Raw genomic sequence first — 26,480 nt, 5'->3', positions numbered from 1 at the left:
AGATAGCGATCTTTGAAGGAAGCCCCCCGACTGCCTGCCACGCTCTGTCGCTTCACGCGTGGCCTTAATAGATCACTTGTGAGAGGCAGGCAGAGAAAGCACTGCAGCAATGGGGGAAGAAGAGAGAAGAAATAACCTCATTGAAAGTCTTCGTCTTCCCCTGAAAGCCTCCACTGGAGCGGCGTCCAAGTTTGTGTGCGTGTGAGCATGTGTGCACACCCGTTTGTGTGTGTGTGTGTGTGTGTATTGTAAAAGGCAGGGGAGGGAGAGATCGGACCACCAGAGGGGGGGGGGGGGAGGGGGAGGGAGAGAGAGGAGAGAGAGAGAGAGAGAGAGAGAGAGAGAGAGAGAGAGAGAGAGAGAGAGAAGTTTACCCCCCAAAAAGTGGACGAGACACAGCGAGAGGGGATGAGAGCGAGAGACGAGAGGAAGACGGAGCCGAGGAGAAAGACGGAGGCGATGGAAAACGCAAAAAGAAAGAAGAATGAAACGTTACCTTTCTTGGCGACCTCCATCTCCTCCTCGGTCCAGCGAGAAGTTTCTCCGGTTTCCACCGTCCCAGGCCCAGCTGAATCACAGAGGAAACACACACAGCCCCATCAGCACTGAGCGAGCGAGGAAGAACGACAGAGAGGGAGTGACAGAGAGAGGGAGAGAGAGAGAGAGAGAGAGAGAGAGGGAGAGGGAGAGAGAGAGAGAGAGTCCGCTTCTCAGCCGTCTCTTTCTCATGGCCACTAATCTAATAATCTGTTTACATTCAGGGTTGCTGAGACCTGCCCCTCTCACTCTACACGGCTCAGAACAGCCCCCCCCCTCTCTCTCTCTCTCTCTCTCTCCACAGCTCAGAGCAGCCCTCCCCCTCTCTCTAACCCGCGAGGGGGGAGGGCCATGGTCAGCTGATCCAGCGCCAGACAGTAGAGGAGTAGTGCCATGCCTCCCTCTTTAGGAAATGGCCTTGGATGGAGACAAATAGACAGATAGGACAGCCAGCCCCAACAGCCCCCCCCCCCCCCCCCCTCCCCCTCCTTCCCTCTACCGTCTCTGTACTGGCCCATAACACACACACACACACACAACCCCCCCCCTCCTTCCCTCTACTGTTTCTGTACTGGCCCATAACACACACACACACACACAACCCCCCCCCTCCTTCCCTCTACTGTTTCTGTACTGGCCCATAACACACACACACACACAACCCCCCCCCTCCTTCCCTCTACTGTTTCTGTACTGGCCCATAACACACACACACACACACAACCCCCCCCCTCCTTCCCTCTACTGTTTCTGTACTGGCCCATAACACACACACACACACAACCCCCCCCCTCCTTCCCTCTACTGTTTCTGTACTGGCCCATAACACACACACACACACACACACACACACACACACACCCCCCCCCCCTCCCTCCCTCCCTCTACTGTTTCTGTACTGGCCCATAACACACACACACACACACAACCCCCCCCCCTCCTTCCCTCTACTGTTTCTGTACTGGCCCATAACTAACACACACACACACAACAGCCCCCCCTCCCTCTACTGGCCCATAAAACACACACACACACACACACACACACACACACACACACACACCACAGCCCCCCCCCCCCTCCTTGCTTCAGTGCGGCCCACTCTGTCCCCTGGACTCACAGCTAAACTCAAAGAACAGGACAGCAGCAGCGCGGCGCGGGTCGGGGCAGGAGGAGGGGGACAGAGAGAGTGAACCCTAGCCCACTCTCCTCCATGGCACCCGGTGAGATTGTGTAAACATTTGGACAAATATAGAAGCGGATGAACCCTTGACATTTACAGGAGCCCACCCCTTCCCCGCTCAGCCTCCAGAGACTAGGAGAAGATCCATTCATTTCTCACCCGTTTAGATGGGGCTCCTACCGAAGGTCTCTGTGGCCCCACACACACACACACACACACACACACACACACACACACAGGTCCAGTAAAGCCACTCAAAATGCATGTCTCCTAGAGAGAGTGGCATTCTTCTCTCCCATGGCATGCTCACATGTTCTACTAATCCAGCGCTCCCCCCATGACCGTTTAGCAACAGTGAGGTGGTCGTTAATCTCCCTCGGGAGCCCCTTTGAAGGGGCCGGGAGCCAGAACGGGACAGGGTGCCGATGTAGCACCTCATCTCATGATGACAACAGAGCCCCCCCCCCACCCCCCACCCCATGACTCCTAATTAGGGATGCACCAATCCGACTTTTTCAGTCCGATCCGATACCCGTTTGTTCAATTAATAAACTGCATGCCTCACTGTGTGGAAGAGACTGGGATCATTCTTTTGTGCAAGGCAACATCAGACTTGACTTAAAACATTACTTTCCTAACTTAGTGAAACAAAATGTAACAAATTAACACAGATATAAATGTACTGAATTGTTATTTATTATTGTATTTATCATTATATTATATTATAAAAAAAAAAATATATATATATATACATTTTTATACCCGATCCAGCTATTTTAGTCATATCAGGGCCGATATCCGATATCAATATGGGAGCATCCCTGCTCCTAATGACATCAAACCACCAAGGCCTGGACGCCCACTGAACCAGCAGCAGGCCGAGGCAGCTTGGCCCCACTCCAGCAGGGCCAGACTAACAGATAGCTGTCCTCTGTGCCTACTAGTGCACTTCTGAGAAGAAAATGCAACTACTGGAGAACAAGCACACACAGAAAATACACACACACACACACACACGGAGAGAGAGAGATGTGGGCACACAATCAGGGATGGAAAGTCTATTCTCCCACTCGCCAGTGGAGAGTAGTTTTTGTTTTGCAGGTGAGTTAGTAGTAGTCGTTTTATTCAGTCGTCACACACAATACAATATGCACAATCATTCAACAATCTTTGATTTAGAGCGGTCAGGTGGCGTAGCGGAGATTGTGCTCGTCACCAATGCAAGAGGCTGCGGTCTCGACTCCTGGAGAGTCAGCATTGCCTTGGCTCGGGCTGATCGCTATACTAACTCGTTTGGCTGAGTTAGGGGGAGGGGAGCCGTGGGTGGGTCCTGGGGCGTTGTGGACAGCGACCCCTACAGTTCGGTCGGGGCGCCTGCTCAGCGAGGGTAGGATCTGGTGAGAGGTAGTGCGGCCTCCCACACGTTACACTCTCCCAGTGAGAATCTGTGCGGCCAGGCTGGCTGCCGGCTGGCTGCACATGCGTCGGAGGAAAGCATGCGACAGTCTCCGGCCTCTCGGACCAACAGTAGGGGAAAGTGCGCAACAACCAGGAAGGGGGTTGGGAATTGGCATAACGACTAACAGTGGGATGGGAGAAAAATCGGAAAAAAGAAGGAGGGGGAAAAAGATAATAATAAAAAAGAAAAAAAAAACAATCTTTGATTTGGCAGTGACTGAAAAGGTACAGAGTCAGACTGAGGCATAATGCTTATACGTGCCTGTCCTATATTCTTAACAAAATTAAGACTCCAAAACAGTATTCTAAAAGAAAACCAAAAAAAAATTATTCACGTTTGTAATCTTCAAAAATAGCTACTGTATACAAACCATCTTCTTAAAAACAAAAAGGGAATTACTCATTCTTAAAATGTATATCAGCATTGTTCCACAAGTTAACCCCAACAATAGAAATTAGTGCCGTCAGGCAATAAATTTTTTTAATCTAATTAATTACAGGATTTGTAATGAATTAATCTAATTAATCGCATTTTAATCTCATAACCATTTTATGCCTGATATTCTATATTCTATAATCATATTTAAAATGGCATGTGTCCGGATGGCAGAATTCAGTACTGTATCTACAAAACCTTCCGTTTAATCATCTTCCATCTATTAATTTGCTTAGATTTTTCAGGTCTGGTCAATTTGAGCATGGTGTTATTCACAGTCAAAGTTAAACATTCCCTGAGATCCATAGATGTCCCTAGAATCAGATAACAAGAACATGCAAATGACCCATATTAAAAAAAAGTCTGTAAATGTGTATTATGCGTTCTTATGGAATGAATGAGATACAAAAATATATATATAATCTTTTTATTATTTTTAATTAATTTTGAGTTAATTTTCATAACGCGATAATTTTCTGTGTAATTAATTAATCTAATTAATGCGATAAACTGACAGCCCTAATAGAAATACATCTCCTTTTAATCCCTTTCTTAGCTTTTTGAACAGTAAATAATTTTTTTTTTAATAATTCAAATAAGTTGAATCATCAGTTAACTAGGCGCGGCTGGGTGGCGCAGTGGGCAAGGCGCTCGCCACTAACGCAGGAGATGTTGGTATCGAGCGACGCCTGTACAGCAGAAACAGGAAGTATCGAGGGCAGCTTGAGCCTCCCACGCGTTACTCCTCGCCACTGAGACAGGCTGCCTCCTCGTGTACCGGAGGGGACACGTGATGCAAGGCTTCTATCCTCACTACAGCCGACCAGTGGGAGGCACAGTCTAGCAACGTTCAAGACAGGGGAGGGAAGAAATTGGAAATACGAAATTGGGATGGGAGAAAAATAGAAAAATTAGGAGAAAAAGTGGATACAATTTTTTTTATCAGTTAACTAGACTGGGAGGCGAGTGAGATTTATCCTATGGTTAGAAAGAATAGCTGGTATTCACATGAATAAAATAAACTGACAAGCTCAGTTTCGTCATGTGTGGGTGGGACTGTTCCACCTTAAGAAGATTGTGAGAGTGAGTCGTTTAATCACCCTCCCCGCATTATGTCGCACCGACTGTTTCAAGTGTGTGATTGATTGACTGATTGATTCTGGGCGGCAGTGTCTCAGGAGGTTGTCTGGTAATCTCAAGGTTCCCGGTTCGATCCCGGCTGTGTGTCGAAATGCTCTTGAGCAAGACACTGAACCCCTAACTGCTCCCTGGGTGCTTGTGGCAACCCACTTAAGTCTGTAACTAGGACGGGTTACATACAGAGGAATCGTTTTCCCTCTGGGGACAATAAAGTCAAATTTTTTTTTTTTTATTATTGACACCTGAATACACCAATGTATCGCTGCCACTGGTAAATAAAATCCTGTCCGGAAATGTACTAGTTCAGCAAAACTTAGTTTTTTTTAATCTACTTTTTCTCCTCCTTTTTTCTGTATTTTTCTCCCATGCCAATTTACAACTTTTCCAAACATTATAATAGTACTTAATGAGAACGTTGTAGTTGTTATTGGAGGATACTGACAATGGTTCTCATTCTTAACTCATTCAGCGCTGCGGGCCTAGCCCATCTTTGTTCCTACTGCGCCTTCGCTCTAAGAGGTAGGGATGAGTGGCGGTGTTTGCAGGGCTATATCTATATTCTATATTATAGCTATAGATACAATACTATGGCTCATTTGACATCAACTATCCATTGTTCCAATATGTGAAGAAGAATAAAAAATGTCATGTATATGTTTGCGTGTTATACCGTGGTGAATATAAGTAGTTTCAGAGTGATCGTGGCTAATTCCAGAAAACGGCGCTATGGAGCAATACGTGAATTTGACTAAAAGCGTTGGCTTGCCTGGACACGCTACTATTTACAAAACAAATGCACGTTCATTGCTGCTAGAGTGGTTTGTTTAATCATTTCATAGCTGTTATTATGTAAAACATAATTTTTTATTAACCGAGGTAGGTAGATTACATTTTTAGAGAGTAAAGTACTGAAAAAAGGTACCGTTGGGTACCGGTCAGGGCTCTACGCTAACCTTTTCCCCAAGGAACACATGTGCTCCTAAATGAAAAAATTTAGGAGCACACAAAGAAATTTAGGAGCACACAAAAATATTTAGGAGCACAGTGAAAATATTTCAAGTAACAGAGTTTATTTCTTTTTTCAAAAATAAATGTATATTTGTACTGTGCGTGCATGTGCAAACGGGACACACATCTGTGCAATACCACATACCACCAAAGTCACTGGCCCACTGTGTGTGTGTATCTGCGTGTGCAAACGGGAATGGGACACAGACATTTGAACTATTAAGTGATTAATGCCTACTGTGGCAAAGTTGTAGCCAACAACTAGGCCTAATAAGAAAGGCAGTGACATTGAACAAAAAGGAGACACTGGCATTACCACCAGGGCCATCAGTAGAGGGGACTGTAAGGTGCCCTTTCGGTATACTACCTTTGCTAAAACTGTGTTCTCTGTTAAAGGTGGTAACTACTGGAATAGCCTACCAGTTGTGATTAGAGAGTGCCCCACATACTCCATGTTCAAGACCCATCTTAAACTGCATCTTAAGGCAAACGAGAACTGTGATCATTTTTAAATCTGATTTAGTTTATGTAACTTGTTTCTTGTTTTTATCGTTGATTGTCACCATGCACCAGGCTATTTATTTATTGAAAGAGTTTTGCTGTCTCCTGGTAAATTAGCTCTTGCTACAACCCTGCATGTTTACATTTTGTATTTTGTACTTGATGTTCATTAACATGTGCTGTCCCTATCAAATAAACTATCAAATCAAACTACTGCTACAAAAGTAACAGTGACTTAACTTTAGCTTTTGCCCCCTTTATGCATACAATGCCTATGTTTTGGCTGTGTTGCTCTTCTAGAAAAATAATCCTTTCAGGGTTGCCTATTGAAATACTGTACACCTCCAGTACAGAAACATTGTTTATGAGTTTGCGTGTCAGGTAGACCATTGATTGATGGTCGATTCTGCCAATTACGTAACACTGCTTGCACTCCGGCCGTCCGGCGCTGCAGCTAGACCCTATTGCCCACCTCTGCTGTTGTGTGCGACACAACGACATACGCTACTGCATCAACGTTATGATTAACAAAGCAAGGCATTAGTTTTGTTGCATTAGCGTTATATTACTATTGCTATCGCTAAATCTAGGTGTTCTAAAATCTATTGCTATTGGTAAGACTATAATAAAGGTGCTCCCATAGTCGAGCGGACTGTACTCGGACTGGACTCCACAGAGTTCTGCTGCTCGGAAAACGCTCGCTCGTCTTTCAGGAAGTAAACAAACAAAATGAGAGCTTCCGATTGGTCATTTGCTTTATTTCCCATGAAACCAGGCACGTCACTCTACTGTGATTGGACCGTTGGCTTGAGTGCAATGTGGGACTTGTAGTTTTCTAACAATTCTCAGCGGAGAAATAAAAAGAACGACTGAGGCTGTAATATGCATTCGCACAACGTGCGAGTAATTGATTTTTCAGGTTCGCACACATATTTTTAGGGGCATATGCGAGCAATATGGTCGCACTGTAGAGCCCTGCCGGTATGCATCGATTCACAGGTACCGGTACCGGTATCGGTTCAAATGTGAACGGTACCAAACCCTAATAATTAGGGATGTCCCGATCCGATTTTCAGAAGATCGGGATAAAAAAAAATTATAATAATCAGGATTTTATTTAATTTTCTATTTAATTTTTACTTATTTTTTTAATTCAACAAACATGACCATGTTCACGTCTTAAACTCATACTGAGGCCTTAGTTTTGAGTTTAAATTGCGTATCATCATTCATTAATTTATTGTCACACAGAGCAGAAAAATTTTGCCAAAACAAACGCATTTCCTTTGATTAAATTATACATCAAATGATTTATGTCAAGGATGAGGGACATCCATTAGTTGCAGAACTTGCAGTAACCAGATTTTTACAGACGATGGCGCCCATTGCTCTCATGAAGCAGCAGGTTGGAGGCAGAGTTTTTAGATTACTCCGGTTGCAATGCCTCGCTTGAATGAAGTTAACTTTTCACCTGGATAACGTCAACATTCAGGGTGAATGTAATGTGAGAAATTGGGATAGGTGAATTTTTTATTATTATTATTTTTTTATTATATACATTTTTTTGATCGGATCGGGAAAGATCGGTATCGGTATATACTCAAAATCACATGATCGGGATCGGATCGGGAGCAAAAAAATTTGATCGGGACATCCCTACTAATAATAGCATGAACATGCCAACATTATGGGAAATGCACTTACAGTCTTCTCCAGAGTAAGACAAGAAGATATAGTGGACTGGATACGAACCACCAGCCTAGCTTAAAGATCCGGGAGAGTGTGTTTCTGGCCAACAGCTAGGCTAGTGGTCCGTATCCGCTTCCATTAATTTGTGCTAAGCTAGGCTAGCTTGCAGCCGGATAGCTTTTTCTACTGAGCAAAGGAAATTGGTATCTATCTTCTTGTCCGACTCTGGAGAAGACGGTAAACACGTTTCCCATAATGTTTGCGTGGGAACTATTTTACTATTTCTTACACTATTTGGGCACTTTTACACAATTCCTGTGAGTCTATGGAACACCTCTGTAATATATATATATTTTTTTATTCATCGTTTTGTATTTCTAATCAAGTCCTCAAAAACAGCAAAAACAGATCTCGAGCCGTTTTGAGCCTGGGCTCCAACCACTGTGTGCAGCTCATCTTGTACCTCGCCATTATCATGCAGCGGTGTCTTTCTGACATCACAAATCATCACATTTTCAGATGACTCAGTTCAGTGAGGGTGAATATTGTGAGAGGAGAATTGGAAGAATGCGCCAATATGAGAATTAGAGACATAGATCATATTAATATAAGTTCACATAGCTAGGAAACAATGCTAAACACTCAAAAAGGCCATTTATAAGATAGTTCCCCTTTAACACTTTGAGTGCCAGCAACGTGTTATGTCGTCTTTTCATGCCCCTCGTTAAGTGCCGACGACGCAAATTGTCGTTTGATTCATATTTCGTTGAATTCATATTTCATCAACCGAGTCTCCCGTTGGTACAGCAGCCCCTCTAGGAGCTCCGATGGGAAAATACCCCCCCCCATCGTCTATCCCTGTGTAACTGCAGGCCATTCGATTATACTGGTGGATCTGTGGAGGGGGAGCCTCCTCGCTCCACTATGCTGGCGAGGGATCTGATGATGAGGGAAGTGATCGCGAGTTGGAAAGCAGCCTGGAATATATATTTACAGCAGCCAATAATCAATCAATAAACGCGATCGATATTTGGAATGGCGATCAGGAATTGGAATAATCTTTTTGGAGAACATCTGATCTAAGGTAAGGAGTCTATGTTACCAGTTTTAGGATAATCAGAGCTGTATTCACTGAGATAACAGCGTGTCCCGTATGTGTGTGTGTGTGTGCCGTTTAGGGATGGGAATCGAAAACCGGTTCCCGTTGGTTCCTAATTGGCCGATGCCTGGAACCGTGTGGCTCCCGTGACTTTCGATTCCCTTATCGCTGCCTACAGTTGCGCAATAATGTTAGCCGTTAGCATGTAGCCATGGCAGACTCTATTTGATTCCTTAATGGCTCGAAATTGCCTGGGTTTTGGTAATATGCTCCCGAAATGCTCCCGCTGTTTGGCTACTTCTATGTGCAGTGAAAACTACTTGAATGCTTTAGAACCTAGTCATTGATTTAGATCAGGGTGAGCTAAAATTAGCCGCGGAGCTAACGTGAGCTAACGCTATTTAATCAAGCTCACAAAGAGAGATAAACAGCTGACAGCGGATAGTACAGGTACAAATACACTAAAACAGCAGGTGGGGGCTGTTGTGTAAACCTTGTACTCTTTAGTTCACATATAATGAGAGACGGAATGTTTGTTTACAAGTCTGTAAGCCAGGAAGTACAGTGGTGCAACATACAAATGTGTCCGTGTAGCAACACAAGCCAATACCTTATAGGACAGGGGCCCGGGGAGGGAGCTCTCTCTCTCTCTGTGTGTGTGTGTGTGTGTGTGCGTGTGCGTGTGCGTGTGTGAGAGAGAGAGTGTGAGTGAGAGACAGAAGTCAGAGGAATAACGACCTGTTATTCAATAGATTAAATTAGTTTAAGAATAAAAAAATAAATAGAGTTGTGCCCTTCCTGATGGCTTGTCGTACAGAACTTGTAAGTCGCTTTGGATAAAAGCGTCAGCTAAATGACTAAATGTAGTTCTGTTGCATTTCCAATTTATTTATTTAAATTATAAATTGATCAGGTATCGATAAGGGAATCGATAAAGAATCGAATCGATAAGCAGAATCGATAATGGAATCGTATCGATAAAATCCTATCAATTCCCATCCCTAGTGCTGTTGAGGAAATGAGAGAATTAATTTCTCAGCTCGCTTCTATAGCGTGCATAAGTACACATATACTATCGATAATCTAGCGTTTATTTGAAAACGATTCATAAATAGGCAGACAAATGACAACGTGTCTAGTGTATTCGAGAATATTCCAATAAATGCCGTTTATGAGGGAATCTTTCTATTTTCCAGAAATTTTTGAGAAAACAATAGCTTTTCGAAATGCTATAAAAAGGATATGAACCGATTAAAAAACAATCCGTTTCGACAATGTTGACTGCAAACAAGTCATTGATAAGCGACGGGCAGATTAGACACATAGCCATAATTTAAAACATAGATTATGCATTTTTAACGCTATCATTGAAGTGGATGATGGCACTCAAGGACATTAATCAACGTTATGGCTGGCACTGAAAGTGTTAAGTGCGGGACCTGAAAATAGACAGTGAAATTAATAGAAGAGCTAACTGCCCTCCAGTTTTCAATCAGACCACATCATTACACTTCAAATTTGCAATCCTTAAAAACTTTAAAGCTGGAGTAGGCAAATATATATTTATGGGTGAAATTCTCTTTACATCCCGACAGCTACTAATAAATCAAATGCTCTGAGAAAAATATCCGGTCTCTGTGACTGTCCCAGGCCTGTAATCAGCCACTCCAAAATCTCAGGGTGCGTGAATCGTAGCCAATCAGGTTTATTTTTTTGCCACACAGTGGTGTTCCTAGGGTCGCATGGGAAAACTACAACTGCCATCACGTTCCTCGTCTAAAAATATCTATAGTGTGCACAACCGCCTGTTGATCAGAGTTGATGGATGTTTATTTTCTTTTTTTAATAAATAATGAATAAATAATATCCTGCCGAAAGTTGCCAGTGCCTCTGGGAGTCACTGGGAAACTTACAGCAAGAGCAGAGCAGAGCGGAACAGCGATGCAGAGCTTGCCATAGTTCAGCTGGACAGGTAAGCTCACTGAAGTTGCCTACGCCGGCTTTAAGTTCCATGCCCATGCACAATCCACTCAGTGGCCGGTTAGGGAGATTGTACCTGACACGGACCTAGGTAAATCCCTGAACACACCAGGAGCATGGCCAGAGAGGTCAGATGGTTGTGGGGTTGAAAGGACACTACAGAGGGTTAATCACATTAGGGAGCAAACTATAAGTCTGACTGTTGAGAAAGGCAGAGACCAGCGGAACAGGTACAGGTAAAACTTAACCCTTTCACTGCCACACGACAGCCGGTTAACCCTTTCACTGTGACGATACAGAAGGTTAACCCTTTACTATCGCACAACCGACGGCGATGCTCCATCATTAGCATCATTAGCTCCGCGGATGCTAATGATGGAGCATCGCCGTCGGTTGTGCGATAGTAAAGGGTTAACCTTCTGTTGTGTGGCAGTGAAAGGGTTAAGTGAAGTAGCTAGCTATAGGGAGGTGTAGTCTGACGTGGCTTTGGTACCGCCCGCGAGGTCCACCCGTATAGGGATTTATCATTGGGAAAATGGATTATCGGCTATTGTAACAATTCTGCCGCATGGAAATTGAAAAGCTTTCCATTTTTGCACAAAATGAGTTCCCTTCTATCACTAACATTATTGTTTAAGCATTTTTGGTTTAAATAAAATTCGACGATTTTTTTTTTATTAATTGCGAATATTTTCATGTTGAGCTATAGATTGTGGATGAATACGCACAGAAAGGTACACCATGCAAATGTTAATGCTTTATTTGTGTATCTCTTTATCACCTTGCGCCGTCTCTCAACTCGCTGTCCCACAACCCCTCCCCCTTTGTGTGTGTCTTTCTCTGCATTCCCTACTGCTCTCCCGACTGCAAATCCTACTCCATTTAAATATATATAATTAACAAAGCATCCTACCCGTCATCTGCACCTTTACTATACAATTAACACATTAAAACCTTAATACAGGGTTCCCACAGACATTGCCAAATGAAATTCAAGGACTTTTAAGTACTTTTCCAAGCACTATTTTTCCTTTTCAAGGATGACACTCGGAGGATAAAAATGTTTAAATGGCGTTTTCTTCTTGGCCTGCTTGCCAGCTAGAGCATCACACATGAAGAAATGAGGAAAAGCAGTTGGAGCGCGCAAGACAGCGACTCAGATTGTATTAAAACACAACAGAAAAAAACAATTTCTTGATTCAGAACAATTTGATCATGGATGAACAAAACATTCAATGCGAATGGTTGATTGAATTTCAAGGAATTTTTAAGCACCTTGTTAAAAGATTTACTGTTTAAGGAATTCCAGGCCTTGGCACTTTTTTGTAAAAAAAAAAAAAGCACTGTGAGCGCTTCAAGGACCTTGTGCGAACCCCGTTAATAATGTGTTTGTTTATCCAGTTCCGATGGTTTTTTAATCCGGTAATACATCCGATTCACTCGTGGCTTGAGCTGAAAATAGACCAGACACCGAAAACCATCGCTGCGGACCGAGAGCCAGCTGTGGCGCGGCTGGCGCGAGCGGTCAGATCTGTTAACAAGGGTGCCGAAAGGAAACTGGCTGCCGGTCGCAGCGCTTGGTGTGTGCCAGGCGTGAGAGTCTGATGGTGCCTCTTTTGATGATGGACAACATTCTTTGACCGGCGCGTTTTCCCCAAAACATTTGCGGCACCTGGGTGAAGCTAGCTCACTCAATACTGGACACAATCTAAATATCTTGGTCCCCATAAGTCTGTTGACTCCAAATTATAGAAAATAGGTCTAGGTTTAAAAAATACCGGAGTTATGCTGTAAGGGTTGTTGATTCATTATTTGATTCATTATTCATTATTTGCAAAGGATCTGCAACCAAATATTAAATATGAAGACTTTATTTAAGTTGATTAAGTTGAAGCCTATTACTTTTGGTCAGGTGGGGGTCTATGTATAAAATGGGCTCCCGAATTTCCCCAAGGAGTTCAATAAAGGAATATCGTATCTTATCAATTCCTACATGGTTAACCTGATATGGATGTAAACACCCTCACATTAAAGATGAAAGTCTGCACTTTAACCTCTTAAAAAAAGAAAAGTGGCAATTTATTTAACTTGAACTTTTTCTGTAGTGGTTGCAAGATTCCATATTCCAATATTCCAGCATAGAGGTATAAGCTGGAAAACACTGCGATTCCATAGCCGGAAGTCTTATGTAGTACAGGTCCAAATGTTATAAAATTCTGTTCAGAAATGAGTCTTTGAGAGACGTCAGAGTACAACCAGCGACAAAAAAAAAGCTCTCCAAAATCCATTTCCTCATCCACCGCCATTTTTATTTATTTTTTATCCACTTTTTTTCCTTATTTTCTATTTTTCTCCCATCCCAATTTCGCCTCGCCAATTCTCCCTTCAATTCTCCCCTCCCCTGTCTCGAACGTTGCTAGACTATGCCTCCCACTGGTCGGCTGCAGTGAGGACCAAGCCTTGCATCACGTGTCCCCTCCGGTACACGAGGAGGCAGCTGTCGCATCTTTTCACCTCAACAGCGTGATCTCTCAGTGGCAAGGAGTAACGCGTGGGAGGCTCACGCTGCCCCCGATACTTCCTGATTCTGCTGTACAGGCGCACCAACAGACCTGTAGGAGTCGCTGTCCACAACATCCAATCCCCACCCACCGGCTTTCCCACCCCTAACACTGCCAATTGTGTTAGTATGACGACCGGCCAAGCCGGTAGCAACGCAGAGAGCTGGGCTCGATACCACCATCTCCTACGTTAGTGGCGAGCGCCTTGCCCACTGCGCCACTCAGCCGCCATATCCACCGTCATTTAACTTCTGGTTTTCGCTCATCAACTTTCACCTAGATCCCTTATTCGCAAACCCCCCCCCCCATGTGGTGTATCGTTGGAAAGGTACACACTCATTGGCTACAACGCTGACCAATCATTTTCACCATCAGCTGATGATTGGCAGTTCTGGAGCGCCTGGAGTACAGGGTTGTCATCTGACGCGTGGCGAGTAAAAAGACTCGAGAACCGAGGCACGGATTCGGTCCAGTGAGGTGGCGTTCGAATGGCAACAAATAGATCTTTCGAACGGTAATATATATGTTCGGCGAAAAATGCAGCCTCGAGCCGCTGGATGCTCGCAAAGTGCCGTGACTTGCGTGACCTCGGCCCGTGCACGGTACCCCACCTGTTAAGAGGTTAACCTCATAGGTCATTGTTCCATTTAAAATCCAATGTGCTGGACTACAGAGCCAAACAACAAAAAAGTGTTTCCTTGGAAAAGGAAGACGTACGGACTTCACTGTATATAGTTAACAATGTTATCATATAGTTAGGAAGTTGTTACAGTACATGTGATTTGTCAGAGACATGCTAACAGATCCCCATTGACTTCCACTAGCATAGCTAACAATTTCGAGTGCCAATAATCGAAAACGGCAAAACACTGGTGCCGGTTATTTTTTTGGGGATAGATTAAAAAGCCTCCACGTTTGTGACAAATCACTTCTTTTGCACAAAGTGAATTGTTTAGTAACCGTTTTTTGTTCCTTTAAAATCTCAACCCACTTAACACAAAACACTGCCGATAAACCTGAGCTGATGTTGACAAAAGTAACACCGGCATGAAAAGATCTCGGCATACAAGGACAAATAAAGTGGATGATGTGCGTAGATGACCGAGAACAATAACAATGACTCCACCAGAGACTGTGTTGTCATGGTGACAGAGAGGCCTGTCGAGGGCCCTGTTCTATGCAACACTGCACAGAATGGAGTCAACGAGTACCTGGCGAGTACCTGAACCTGGCGAACTGGCTGACCAGCTCCTGTGTGAGTTCTCGCTACACAGAACACATATGGTAGCTTTTATGTCCCGATATAACAGAATGATAGGATTACAGTTGAAAACCTTTAACACTTTCCTGGCCAACCACGTATATGTTATTGGGAGCCAGCGGTTGACGGCCAAAAACGTATATATATGTTTTTGACTTGTTTTTTCTTTTATTCGATTTGAATACCCTATTCAATGTCAGGGAGCTGTATTTTGCCTGTAAAAGGCATATTGGGACTCCGAAGGTGCAGTACCGGCCAGATCCTGCTAGTAGCGCTGTATTGAGAATACAGTAACCCCTGTTCCAGATACGGGTGCCACACTGAAAACGCTCCGGGCGCTCTTTTCTACTAACCTGAACCTAGGGCTTCACCCGATCGCATTGAATAGTTTTCGGGACCCCCGATTCATTATGCTGTGGTGGGTTATGTCGTCGACCAAATGGACATACGATCTACCAGATGGCGATCAAATAATTGGAATATTCTTTTTGGAATCCCACTGGCCACAGGTAAGAACAATTTGACGTCAATTACCGCTTGATCGTGCAAGGTTTTCATAGCCATCTCCCTGATCAGCATATGTTGCGGTAATAACGAATGCCGTTATTGGCAATCAATTAATCAGAAACTACACCCCCCCCCCCCTTTCATGCATTCATGATGAAACATAATATCCATCATATGAATTAGATTTTTTAATTCTAGTGTTTGTAGGGACGAAACGCCAATGGATTTGGTATAATACACATTGCGGCTTATAAACAGCCTCCCAGGAATTAGCCCCGATCATTCCGAAATAACTCATTCACCACGGTATAAAACGGGAACGTATGGATGGACATTTCTTTTCTTTTTTTGCATCTTGAACGGAAGGTTCTTACTGTCAAATTACCATGATATTTTATCCATAGCTATAATATAAAATATAGATTTAGCTCTACAAACAACGTGACGCACAGTGAAAGTGTGTAATGGAAAGCTGGCCCAGCTATAGCTAGATGGGGATATCGAATGGCCGTGAATGGGTTAAAAGGAACACGCCAACTTTTTGGGAAATTTTGAGGTGATGAAATCACTGTGCCCAGTCAGCAGTGGTTCGGCAAAAAAAAATCGAGTACCGGTATATAATCTGCTTAGATTTTTTTTGGTAAATACACAGGTTTACAGGAACGTTTTGGAGTTGTATTTTCTTTGCGACTGTTGGGAACTAGGCTACACTGGCACACTTACTTCCAGTGAATGACGCTAAGCTAGGCTAATGGTGCAGCTGTTCCCTAAGCCTAATGCATGCACAGAGAAGAAAAGGGAATGTAATCTACTTGTCTAACTCCAGGGTAGATGGCAAATAAGCTAAAATCCCCCAAAAGTTGGCGTGTTCCTTTAACTCATTCAGCGCCAGCCTGTAACCCCATCCCTGTGGTCAATGGGCCACCCTTTAAAAGATAGGCATTTTCACGATGCGTCACGATGTTTGCAGGGCTATATCTATATTCTATATTATAGCTATGGAGACAATACTATGGCTCATTTGACAGTCACTATCTCTCGTCCAACATGTAAAAAAGAGAAAATGTTTTCATGTATACGTTTGTGTGTTATCCCGTGGTGAATATTGTATAGTTTCAGAATGATCCGGGCTAATTCCTGGAAGCTGAGTTATGGAGCGCTATGTGCATTTTGCTAAAGTCGTTTGCGTTTCTTGCCTGGACACGATACTATTTCCAAATCAAAGGTATATAATAGGTATTATGTTTCATCATGAAGGCATCAATGCGGGGGGGGGGGGGGTCATTTTGTGATGCTCTGATCGTCAGCAATGGCATACGTTTTGGAGGTCATATAGTCCTTACCTTTGCTAGGAGGTATTGCAAAAAGAATATTCCAATTGTCTGATCGCGTTTTCCAGTATTGATGTCCATCGGGTCCCTGACAGGAAATGGGACAAACTATGCATGAAGTGTGCTGGACGCGCTCCAAGGAGCTCGAATGAAGCCTTTCACTTGCCTGGGTACCATTTCTCCGCCCGGACCATATAAAATGTAACAGTGTGAAAAAAGGTTTCAAAGGGTAGGCGATACTGACACCTAGCAGGATTTGGCCGGCATTGCAATCTCGGCGTCTCAGAATGAGTCCCAATGATACACAGAGGTCCGTGAGACTGTATAGAATAAGAAAATCAAATAAAAGAAAAAATTATGAAAAAGATCGAAAACCCGACTATACTCGGGTTTTGGTGCTCAACGCATGGCGAGATAACCCGACTATAGTCGTGATTGGCCGTGAATGAGTTATGGGTCCAGCAAAATAGAGTTTGGCTGGAAAGTACTTAAAAGTGGCTGGTGTATTTTGGGATATCAGCCACTGTGTTTGTGCGGACCTGTTCTCCCAAACTGGTAAGCAAATGACTGTTTTCATGTTTTCATTTTTACGTTATTTTCATTTTTACGTTATTATTATTATTATTATTATTATTATTATTATTATTATTATTATTATTATTATTATTATTATTATTATTATTATTATTATAATTTTTTTTAAACATTGATCTTAACTGATCACTGTGACTTTATTGCTTTTATCGTTATATATGCCTATGTTTGTGTACAGCACTTTGAGCTACATGACATGTATGAAAGGTGCTTTATAAATACTTACTTACTTACTTACTTACTTACTTACTTACTTACTTACTTACTTACTTACTTACTTACTGTGGCCTCTAGCCACAACAGTTACTTTTCTCAGCCCTGTGAAGAACTGGAACTGCTGTATTGTCATTACTATCCATTACATTTTACCTTGAAACATACCGTGTGCTGATGAAATTATTTGCCCAAACTATCAAATGACAATAAGCTAACTAACAGGCTGGGCTAGACCACCCAACTCAGTGTTTTTATAGAGATAATCTTCATGGAATTTCACTTTACATGAAGCAGTTTGCTCCGGATCACACCTTATTTTCTTACACTGTAAATATTCAATTAAAATCCATGTAGGCCATCTATTATGTCAGCACGATGCCCTCTGTATAGATTGTTAAACTGAAGACGTGGCATTGGGTTGAGTGTGACAGGCTGCATGATCTCAGCCTTATTTACACACACACTTCTGTTTGGCATCGTTGTTCCCTAGTTGCACCATCACCAACACATTCCCTTCTCACACAGAAAACATTTCTATAACTTCCCAGAAAACACGGCTCTACCTTTCCTGAAGACACGTCTCTACCTTTCCTGAAGACACGTCTCTACCTTTCCTGAAGACACGTCTCTACCTTTCCTGAAGACACGTCTCTACCTTTCCTGAAGACACGTCTCTACCTTTCCTGAAGACACGTCTCTACCTTTCCTGAAGACACGTCTCTACCTTTCCTGAAGACACGTCTCTGTACCTTTCCTGAAGACACGTCTCTACCTTTCCTGAAGACACGTCTCTGTACCTTTCCTGAAGACACGTCTGTACCTTTCCTGAAAACACATCTGTACCTTTCCTGACAACTTTCCATTTTTTTTTTTTATAAAATACAATTATATATATATATATATATAGCTAAGATAAGATACACCTTTATTTGTCCCCGTAGAGAAATGCAGGTGTCATGGCAGCACCAGCAACAGCAGTGAAGAGAGAAGGAGAGAAGAGGTCCGGGTAACAAAACCAGCGGCAAAGTTTGATAAAGCAACTCGTCACATGACGTTATAACAACAATCCACATAACCCCACCAGGATGTTCGTGCGATCACTCCCAACGATTGCCTGTTAGAAGTGGCGGCGCTTACCTTTACTAGTGTCCATGGTGGTCACCGGGGTTAGAGGTTTGGCGGGCTCCTTCATGGGGAGCTGCTGCTGCTGCTGCTGTGGCTGCGGCTCGGGCAGGACGGGCTCGGGGGCGGCAGGGGGAGGAGGCTCCTCGGCAGCCACGGACGCAGCCTCGTTGGCCATGGAGCGGGTGGTGATCCGGCCCTTGCGCCGGCCCTGGCTGTTGGCGGTCTTCCTGCCACGTGGCGTGTTCTGCTCCTTCCCGTCGTCCTCCTCCGTGCCGTCACACTTGTCTTTGTCCTTTCCAATGTCCCTGGAGGACAGGGAGAGACACGCGGCTTCAGCTCCACACACACACACACACATTCGTGAACAACGGTGGTACAGTTCTTTGGACTTTGATCCAAATATGTATTTTCATTTAACTGCTTTCTCCTGCACAACTGGAGGAGATTATCTTTTACAGCTAATTCTTGAGTCTTGAAGACAGATGCATGGGAGGAGGGGGAGGAGGAGGAGCCCCCCACCCCTTGTATTTCTTTCCTTGCACAACTAAAAGCATTAGAAAGCCATTTGTGGGTTGGTCCATTAGCAAGAGTTAAATCCATTTTCATTTAGCAGGTTTTGTTTTACAAGCATTTGCATTTCTCATTTGATGTCTGGACATGAGTCATGACTTGCTGCCTATCGAGCCAACTGTGTAAACAACCATAGAGTGATCCGTCTAATGGCTGATCGTCCGGAGGTTAGATGCATGCTGCGCACGCCTCTCCTCTCGCCTCTGCTCAGACTGTGAACGTCCAATAACCCCTAGCCAGGTCTCTGGGGTGGAGAACTTTCCCATCATCACTACACACACACACACACGCAGATAGGATTTCCATTTAGCCTTTTAAAGAGGGAAAACCCACCCTAAAACAGAAATCATTGACTGTGAGTGCAAAGCTGACTTACTATCGAGTCTGGACACCTCCGTGAGCTTTATTTCCTATTATTTCATGTCCTATTTCATGTTCAACTCTGAATCGCTGGAGGGCTCATGTTAAAAATCTGACCAACCAGTAGGGATGGGTTTTGGATGCAATGTCATTTCTAGCTGGCAGTAATTGACTAGATCGCTATTAAACTTTTATTAAACTGGTCTGGATTATTACATATCTCAATGTGATCTATCAAGAAATATCTACAGCAAGAATTTTGGGTCTCAATGAATCCAAAATGACATTGTGGTTAGAAGTGGTGGAGAAAATAAAAGCTAGCATATAATGGTAATGTCTGGTTAGGAGCGAGGGAAAATGGATGGATTATCCAATGGGGGGTCCGGAAGGGGGGGGTACGAGCTGGAGCATATGTGTGTAGGTTTTTAGATAACAGGTATTAGGGGTATATCCTATATAAGACAATTAACTAAAATGTGATTTCATTGGATGTGCACTGACAACTAATGCTTGTATATCTTATCGTGTGTTGTCATGTTTGTTTATGTGTTTGTTTAAAAAATAATAAAAAAATTAAATACAAAAAAATAACTTTTATTAAACTATTAAATTTTTTTTTACATAAAAAAAAATACCAATCACAATAACATTATTGAGTTGTACAAAGACAGTGAATTGGGAAGAGACACCTGATGTTGGAGTCGGACCAAGTGTGCAAGTGTGCTTGAGAATGTGTTCGCAAAAGGAGGAAATGCATTGCACCTGCACTCGTTCATGCAATAACAAGGACATGACATTATTCAGTGATATGATTAACACTTTGGCTGCCTAAGGTTAAATTCATGATATACCATAGATTGCCAGCGCTATTTGTCTATGGAGAAAGTCCCCTTCTTTGCAGGGCTATAACTTTTTAAATTCTATTGCTACATTGCCATTATTAGGGCCCATTCAAAGTCCTATATGTATTGTTCATTGTGTAGCAACGTTAAACTTTTTCATTCACATATTCATAGTAAAGTATGGTCTAATGTATAAGTATGTTTTCATCTCTTTCTGCAGCTTTCTCCAGAACGTGATCTATAGCCCCAAATGCATTATATTGATGATGAAATACAGTTTGATGGCAATCAGCGTGATATAAAAAATTCCAACTAGACGTACTTCTAGAAGTTACTACACGTCATCTGATGTTGACCGGATGGGCGAGGGGGCGTTTATAATTCCGTGGGCAGCGTTATACCAATCATCTAATGTGGGTCAAATGTTGATAATAGCAGTTAGTATCGAAGACGGTAACGTTACACGCTGAAACTCACCCCAGTCTCCGCGCGCCGTTGGGCGATCATCGTAGAGTAGAAATCTTATCATTATGGGATATATTTTTACCCGGTCCATCTCCAGCTTGTATAATGGTATATACGTCCAAATCATGTTGTTTATCGAGTTATTGCCAATCGATCACCGTGTAGCGTGACGAGCCAGAGTCCCATGACCTATAGCGAGCGCCCGGAAGTACTACGGACGTCTAGGACAACCTCTATGCAACATCCTGTTTGGCGATTGCGCCGATCGGGCACCAGATGGCGCTCCTGAACCGCCAGAGAGCTCAGTGGGTCCTGCTGGTGGATCTCAGGCCAGCGGAGGGGACATATGAATCCGATCGCAGATTTTTGAAATATTGATATAAGGACGACGTAACACGTCCTCCGGCAACTTTAGCATGGCCAGCAAAGACGTCTAAAGACGGTTCCCGGCAGTCAAAGTGTTAAGGAATAACTAACAAAGAAACGTCTTTGCTCTCAGAACGGTACTGTGGAAAAAATAGGCTTTCCTGGAATATGATCCATTGAACTCGTAAAACAGTTTGCCAAGATGTTGCAACTCTAGTTCCCAACTCTTTTTAGGAAATCACTATCAAGGACGTGTCCGGGTCATCATTGATCCATTTGCGAATGAATAACGTGGGAGAATACAGTTGGTTATGTTGCTTTAGATATACAAATATAATGGTGGATCAAATTATTATTATTATATATATAATTTCTTTTAGACCTTTGAGAAAAATACCTGTAACCTTTTCATTTTCCATGACATTTAAATTTTTTAAAGTTAAATGTCCAGGTTGTCAAGGTTTTGAGTAATGTCAGGTAATGTTGCTTTCACTCAAGGTTATTAAACAAATAATGAGTGTTGAATACATTATGCTTCTACATTACATGAGTGTGTTTCAAAGTGCAATCTGGCTCACTATTTGAAAGAGAGTGCATTCTGATTACACCACAGGGATTAATAAATGATTGAGATAGCAACTGTGATGAAGGGTGAAGTGCGATTAAAGTGTTAATCGCACAAACATGACATGGCAAGGCTGTGTTGTGGTTTGGCATGTTGACCATATTAAACCTCCTGCTGCACCCACTGCTTGTCAAGAGAATTTGAATGACAATAATATTGTGTAAGGCTGAGACCACTTATCGATTTATCGACAATTATCGATAACTGCGTGAAATCAATAGGTGGCGTCACGTTTAAAAAAATATTTTAATACTTTCTTATATATATAATATTATATATTATTTAACGTTAGTTTGTGTGTGTGTGTGTGCCGTGGGCCAACTACAGCATCGCGAAAACTACAGTGAGTGCACATGACACACACAAACTAACGTTAAATTATATTTTCTTTTTTAAGAAAAAAGTATTTAAAACTATTTTTCTTTCTTTTACACATGCAAAATAATAATAAAGAAAATCTATATTTATCGATAATTTTGTCCCGATTTATCGATTCTTCCAAATGGCATATTGTCTCAGCCTTAATATTGTGCTGGTAAAATATGGATAGGGTGTCACACCCTAACCTGATGCACCAGATGGTTTGTTACACAGAACCCAAAAAAATCATCCTTGGAATCCGTTTGTGCATGTACCTTCAAAGGCATGGTGATTGGATGAACCATCTGTCCATCACGTCTACCTTCAACCAATCAGATCAATGAACCATATGACATAGTAGGAGAGCACTGAAGAGGAAGCTAGCTATGTAGGTTAGCATGTCAGTAGACAATTCTTGCCATCTATGTAAGGAATATGAAGCTGCCAGTAGTTCCTCGTAGGATGCCGATTGGTCCAAACCACTGTGGTTCAGCTACATGCCGTGGATAACTTTTTAATAAAAAAAAAAATCTTTTTCCCCCTCCTTTTTCCGATTTTTCTCCCATCCCACTGTTAGTCGTTATGCCAATTCCCAACCCCCTTCCTGGTTGTTGCGCACTCCCCCCTACTGTTGGTCCGGGAGGCCGGAGACTGTCACATGCTTTCCTCCGACGCATGTGCAGCCAGCCGGCAGCCAGCCTGGCAGCGCAGATTCTCACCGGGAAAGTGTAACGTGTGGAAGGTCACACTACCTCCCTCTAGATCAGGGGTCGGCAATTAGGTTTGGCCACGGGCCAAATTTTCCCCAAGCTATTGTGTGGCGGGCCAGAACCAAAAACAATGGTTAATTTAATATAATGATAGTGAAAAATGTTTAACTCTGTCAAAATAAACGAGCTGCATAGGTGGCATAATAAACTGTAAACGACTTATACATGCACTGAACATTATACCTTTGTCTTTTTTCCATTGTATTATAAAGCGCCTCTCTATCGGTCTATCCTACATTACGCGCGCGCAACCGTCTATCTGACGGCCACGGACCGGTTTAATGTTGAATGTTTAATGTTAAAACTATCAATTTATATGGAATTCGTTAAACTTATCTGTTGTCTTACTTATACTTATTGAATCTCAAACAAACCTCGTCTTGTTAAATGAGACGGTCTGGTCTACGGAGGAGACTGGGGCTGACGCATCCAGATTGGGGAATCCCTCGTGATTGATTATTGACACTTCCGCTAAATATATTAATCTAGCTACTAACTGGGGAGACTGATCAATTATAAAGGAATATAGTGGGACGATCGATTATGATAGTTAACCTTGTTAGATGAGGCTGCACTGGAAATGGAGCTAATGGACTTCTGAATGTCTCGTAATTCAAATACCTATAGCGCCGTCATTTCAGGAGCTTCTTCAAGCACTCTTTTTGTTTAAAGTTTAATTGCATTGTTTTTGCATTGTTTTTAATTGCATTACTGTTCACATGCATGTGTGGTGCCGTCAGTCATGAGTAAAGATAAAGCTGGAATGACTTACTGAACTGGTGTTTTTATTTCATGGACTCGTGTTTCCCATTTCAGCACCACGTGCTGTCCACCTCACTTTGAGCAAGCCTATATATATATATGGTACATTGCACCTCACTGCCTATACCTGTTATTCACTCTCAACATGGATAAAACATGAAGTATGCATATAATATAAATAATGTGATGAAAATAAAATAAATATCATATTCTCAAATTAAACTGACGGGCCAGAAATTATTGCTGGCGGGCCAATTTCGGCCCGCGGGCCGCCTATTGCCGACCCCTGCTCTAGATCCTACCCTCGCCGTGCAGGCGCCCCGACCGAACTGTAGGGGTCGCTGTCCACAACGCCCAGGACCCACCCATCAGCTTTCCCACCCCTAACACTGCCAATTGTGTTAGTATGAACGTCCAGCCAAGCTGATAGCAACGCCGAGAGCTGGATTCGAACCCAGCGTCTCCAGCGTTGATGGCGAGCGCCTTGCCCACTACACCACCTAGCCGCCCCGCCGTGGATAACTTGAAGCCTAACGAGATGGATTCAGCTACCTCGCAAGGTAACAATCGTCCAACCTTAGTGAATAAAATTTACTTTACAGCGAGTAGAAGACGTTTTGCATCATTTACGTCTGTCTTATGACTTCATAGGGTCTTGCAAACATATCTAGTTATTACTTTGGGGTAGAAAGTAAAGTGGGGGTGCTTGCATTTTCGAAAATGTGTAAATCGTGATTAAACAGCCTTTTCTAATCAACAGCTTGTTAAACCAGCCCAGGACACACAGCTAGTTACAAAGTTCTCACCTTGTGTCCTCCTTTTCATCTTTCTCTTCCTCCTCCTTCTTCTCCTCGTCCTCTTTTTTCTCAGATTTCTCAGCAGATTTTTCCTCTTCGACTTTGTCCTCCACCTTTTCTTCTTGTTGTACAGGACGTGTTAATTGCTGTAAACAAAACACAAACGATTTTTTGTTAATCGTTACTCGAGTATAAACGGTAATTTGGGATGTGTTAGTACCAAACATATTGATCAATGAAAATGCCCAAGTTGACAATAGGGAGGTGTAGTGGTTACTGTACGTCTTTGGTGTTTCCCGCACGGTCCACCCTCCTTGAAATTGCAATGTATTTCCAATGGACCCATTTCTAAATAGTCTCGTTTAAAACAAATAAAGCATGAACATTGGCATGGTGTACCTTTATGTGAGTATTCATCCACAATCTATAGCTCAACATGAAACAATTCGCAATTGTTTTAGCAAAACAACAACGTTTATGTTTTCGTTCACTGAGGAACTACACTTCACTTTGGCGCTGCTGGCTGACGTCACCACAGCATAGACCCCTGGCTCTATTAGGCAACAGCACTGAACGACAGGCTACTGGTAAGTGTAGTTCTTTTTTTAACGACAATTCAACAATAATGTTAGTGATAGAAGGGAACTCGTTTTGTGCGAAAATGGAAAGCTTGCCAATATTCATGAGGCAGAATTATTACAATAGCCAATGATATTACATTTTCCCAATGATGAATCCCTATACGGGTGGACCGCGCGGGAAACTAAAGTGACGTCAGACTACACCTCCCTATAGTTTTGTTTTGCCTTTGAGAACCAATGGTTCTCGAGCCGTAACGGCACATGGGGCAGGAGCCTATCTCCTGTTTCCGTAGCGTGAGGCAGCTTGATGTACAAGTACACCCCTTGGACATGACGCTAGTATGTCGCAAGGACTTCCCCCCAAACCAACCCTTGATGCCGAGTGTCAAGCAGGGAGCCAGCCATTAATCACTTACCGGTAGTACTTTAATCTACTAACAATGCAACAGGCCTGTACCCTATCTATCACTGACATGTCAGACTTCTCTGTTCACCCACATATCAAGTAGCAGCCATCTTCATTTGCTATGTTCACATGCAGCCAGCCTACTAATATGCATAACTAACATACAGGACAAATATACTCCGACGCCCTGTATACAGGACATTTACAACAACCGGTCAATCAGCAAGGCCCGGAGGATCATTAAAGACCCCAGCCACCCCACAACAGTTTGTTTCAACTACTGCCTTCCGGGAGGCGTTACCGCAGCCTCAGAGCCAGGTCCAGCAGGCTCAGAGCCAGGTCCAGCAGGCTCAGAGCCAGGTCCAGCAGCCTCAAGGACTCATTCTACCATCAAGCCATCAGACTCATGAACAATATCTAACAATTATGATTTTACCCTGTGTTTATATGCATTTAGTATTTTAAGTATTTTTAAGTACTGTACGTACATTTTATTCTACTGTTGCACTTTTTATATCACCACTCTCAGCACTGTCACTCTTTTCTTAAATCACTATTATGCTGGTTTTTATTGTGTTTTTTCCCCCGTATGTATTCTATTGTGTATGTTATTGACATGCTGTAGGTCGAGGGGGCGACACCCAAGGATGTTGCTCTTTTTGTACGTGAATATGACCAGATGCAACAATCAAACTTAATCTGAATCTGATCGAATCCTAGCCCCTTTCGTGACTGTGACGCACGCCAACAAGGTTGGCAGAGTGAATCCACAGTCCCTTGCTCCTCAATAGGAAACCAACCTAGATTTACCCTGAAGAACTGGTCCGACGCAAAACGTTCGTTATACAAGTATCGCAGAGAAATTTCAAAGGTACTCAGTTGCACGAGGGTCTTGGACAGAGAATCGCAATGGTTTGAAAGCTCGGCGTTGCTAATAAACATTTAAAATA

General features: G+C 43.0%; 1 protein-coding gene across 3 annotated transcripts in view; it reads right to left on the bottom strand.

The window, feature by feature from the left end:
* Positions 1-26,480, bottom strand: part of ncor1 (nuclear receptor corepressor 1) — a 237,585-nt gene that overhangs the window by 95,300 nt on the left and 115,805 nt on the right. For all 3 annotated transcript variants that reach the window (XM_084320851.1, XM_084320852.1, XM_084320853.1), the window contains exons 16-18: positions 24,553-24,689; positions 18,639-18,931; positions 497-568 (exon numbers count right to left, since the gene is read on the bottom strand). In XM_084320851.1, the coding sequence (XP_084176977.1) occupies positions 497-568; positions 18,639-18,931; positions 24,553-24,689 (502 nt within the window). The remainder of the gene's footprint in view (positions 1-496; positions 569-18,638; positions 18,932-24,552; positions 24,690-26,480) is intronic.

This window comes from Notolepis coatsorum (assembly GCF_963971535.1).
Source record: "Notolepis coatsorum genome assembly, chromosome: 8".
In the NCBI taxonomy this organism is placed as follows: Eukaryota; Metazoa; Chordata; class Actinopteri; order Aulopiformes; family Paralepididae; genus Notolepis; species Notolepis coatsorum.
This window is presented reverse-complemented; position numbering and strand designations above follow the sequence as displayed.